Genomic DNA, 3,497 nt, shown 5'->3' on the forward strand with positions numbered 1-3,497 from the left:
TGGTGTCATAGCCACTTTAAGTTTTTAGTAACTTCATTATGAAGTCCTTGGCTATCTGTTCCTATTTCGATTCTAGGATGGGTGTTTGTTGTAATAGACCAGATGGCTTCTTTTCCTTCATGTTGGGCCATTAATAAAGCTTCTTAAGATCGAGATACATCTTTTCCAATCTGGGATGTATCAAATATCTCGACTTGTGAGCTTCATTTCAGACTAGACTCCTGACTTCACAAAACTTTGGGGTCCAAATTCGGTTCATGAAATATCATGTTTAGTTTTCCTTGAGGTCAAATTGCTTGTCTTAGAAGAAAACCAAATTTGGTTTTCTTCTATGAGATTTTTAGTTTTAAGAGCTTTCAGCTAAGAATCTTGAATTTAGGTGATTAGATTGGAGTGACTTGTTAGGTTTAGAGCCTTTATGTGAAGTGACTTTGCTCGTTCTTTCTTGCTTAAAGCGTCTCCCATGACATTCGCTTTGCTAGGATGATAACAAATTTCACATTCGTAATCATTTAGCAATTTTATACACCTTCGTTGTCTCATGTTGAGCTCCTTCTGATCGAATATGTATTGAAGGCTTTTATGATCGGTGAACACGACACACTTCATTCTGTAAAGGTAGTGCCTGCAGATCTTTAAAGCAAACACCATAGCTCCTAATTGAAACTCATGGGTAGTGTAGTCGGTCTCGTTTGGCTTAAGTTGTCTGATGTGTATGCAATGACTTTATCCTATTATATCAATATGCATCCCAACCCTTGGTAAGAGGAATCATAAAATATTACAAAGCCTTCTGTTCCTTATGGAAGAGACAAAATTGGTGCACTACACAACAATTGTTTCAATTTCTAGAAGGCAAACACTTGTCTGTCTCCCAACCGAACTTCTTGTCTTTTTGGTCTAGAGTGGTGAGAGGTGTGGCTACTTTGTACTTCTCGATAAATCTCCAATAGTAGCCTGCAATCTCTAGGAATTGGTATACTTCAGTTGGTGTCATTGGTGCTTTCCCTTCCTTAACCGCTTTGATTTTTTTTAGGATTGACATGAATCCATTTGCACATGGTCGAGGAAATGCACATCGATAATCCATAACTCACACTTAGAGAATTTTGTATAAAGTTTCTTTTTTTGTAACAGTTATAGGATTAATTGCATGTGTTTATGATGTTCTTCCTTAGTTCGTGAATATATCAATATGTCACTGATAAATACAATCACGAATTTCCAAATAGGGTAGACACACCCGATTTATAAGGTTTATGAATACGACTAATGTGTTAGTCAATTCGAATGGAATAACCAGAAACTTATAGTGACCATACCAAGTCCCGAATGCCATCTTTGGGATGTCTACTTCTTGGAGTCTGAGTTGATACCCAGATCTCAGATCGGTCTTTGAGTAGTAGAAGGATCCTTGTAGCTAATCAAAGATGTCATCGATTCTCGGGAGTGGGTCTTAGTTTTTTATGGTGAGTTTGTTCAACTCTCGATAGGTGATGCAGATCCAGAACAATCCATCCTTCTTTTTGACAGACAATATCGGAGCTCCCCATGGAGAGAATCTTGGTTGGATAAAGCCTTTGTCAATTAGTTCTTGGAGTTTAGTGGAAAGTTTTTGCATTTCCAATGGAGCCAACCGATAAGGAGATCTTGCCACTGGTGCTGCACACGAGATTAGGTCGATGCAGAATTCGTCTTGTATGACTGGAGGTATTCCAGGTAGTTCTTCTGGAAACACATCCAGGTAGTCGAACACTTGTGGAATATCTTTTATTTCATTACCCTTACCTTGCATATCCACCACGTGGGACAAGAAAATGAAGAATCTCTTCTCAAAGCACTTTCTCGCCTTCATGCCAGATGTGAATCTTAGATTCTTTACTAATTTATCTCTGTAAATCACAAGGACTTCATTGTTGGTTTGAGGTAGTCGAACAACCTTTTCATAACATAAAATATCCACTTGATGAGGCGATAACCAATGTATTGTGAAGATTACATCGAGACTTCCAATGATTATAGGTATTAGGTCGATGCGCAAGACATGCTTGTTTAGTGTGAGAAGGTAACTAGTGAGTAAAGTGCTTTCTATCTGGCCATTCGCTACTTGTATTGTGTAAGCTTCATCAAGTTTACATGATTTATGGTTTATCATGTTCCTAAACTTATGGGAAATAAAGCTCCTTATCAGTAACATTAGAAAAAATAGAAGCACAAATATTAATGGTAGGTACATATTAGTAACCACTTAGTTATAAATAACCACGTATTTGTATGATAATGCATTAGTGTAACTTGTCGATAAGTCCTACACTTTTCCAAATTGTGGAGAGTGATCGATTTATGAAATCCTATAGGTTTTCAATTGCTAGAGAGAGAGAAAGATGAAATCCTTTTGATTTCAAATAAAATAGAGATAACTGGAATCCTATCGATTTCAAATGATAAGGCGAGAACTAAAATTCTACCAATTTCAAATGATAGAGCAAGAACTGAAATCCTACCAATTTCAAATGATTGAGTGAGAATTGTTAATATTAACGAACTTTGAAACAGCTTTATAGCATAAATACTTGTATTTGGGTTACATCTTGTTACACCCAGTTTCCAAACATGGACAGCGGTAGTAATGGAAAAGCTCCGTCCACTAGGACATATAGCAAGGATAAATGCTTTCATATAATCTCTTTTCCCATGATCCCTAACTTTAATCTAACGGTACCAATCACCCTAGGTAACCTTGTTAGAGATTTAAAATGTGTGACTAGCTGATTGGCTATCTCCTCGAGCTGTTTATGAGTTTCATGTATCCTTTGATTTGTTGCATTAATTTGATACTCAGTCTGCTCTAGGTTAGTTGGACGCTATACTTTAGTGTATAGATTTTGTGACCTTGGGTGACAAGCTTTCTTTGCTTAATGAACATGATGACGTAATGTATGGGTAGTGTCATTCACATCATGTTGTTCTTCCTTGAGTTCTCATCATGTTGTTCTTCCTTAAGTTCTCCGACCTAGAGTGTGAGTGGCGTATTCTACTATATCCTTGTTGTGTATCATAGATTTGATTTTTTTTTCATTTGAACAATCCGTTTAAATAGGAGAAGTACAACATTATCGACATACTTGAGGATTCATGGATAACTTGTCAGCTTTGTTCCCTGAGCATATTAGTTTTCTCTAATTGGTTTCTTATATTTGATCGTTCTTTTCTTTTCGTCAGATATCTCCCCTTCAGTGGGTTCTGTAGATGGTTCATCCTCAGACGGATCCTTGTCATCTTTTGAAGATAGGGAGAGAGAAGTTTGGAGACTAGTGAATGATCTATTGGGAATTATGGGTTTCTCTGCTACGAAGGTTGCGAAGATATTGGTTCTTTATTCTTCTTTGGATTTAGTTAAATCGGGAAAATATGAGATAATAGATTTTAAGCATTTTTATGATTTGTATGCGTTGTTTTGGATTTGATATAAAGATTCTAACGAGGGTATTGAGCGT

General features: G+C 36.7%; 1 protein-coding gene across 1 annotated transcript; it reads right to left on the reverse strand.

Moving 5' to 3' along the window:
• Positions 1–1,456: 1,456 nt before the first annotated feature.
• On the reverse strand, positions 1,457–2,155 carry LOC145067982 (uncharacterized). The gene has a single exon (XM_079014992.1). It carries the CDS (start codon positions 2,153–2,155, stop codon positions 1,457–1,459), a length of 699 nt encoding a protein of 232 aa, XP_078871118.1.
• Between the last annotated feature and the right edge of the window lie 1,342 nt (positions 2,156–3,497).

This window comes from Lactuca serriola, chromosome 8 (assembly GCF_051521515.1).
Source record: "Lactuca serriola cultivar US96UC23 chromosome 8, Lser_US96UC23_V15, whole genome shotgun sequence".
Classification (NCBI taxonomy): Eukaryota; Viridiplantae; Streptophyta; class Magnoliopsida; order Asterales; family Asteraceae; genus Lactuca; species Lactuca serriola.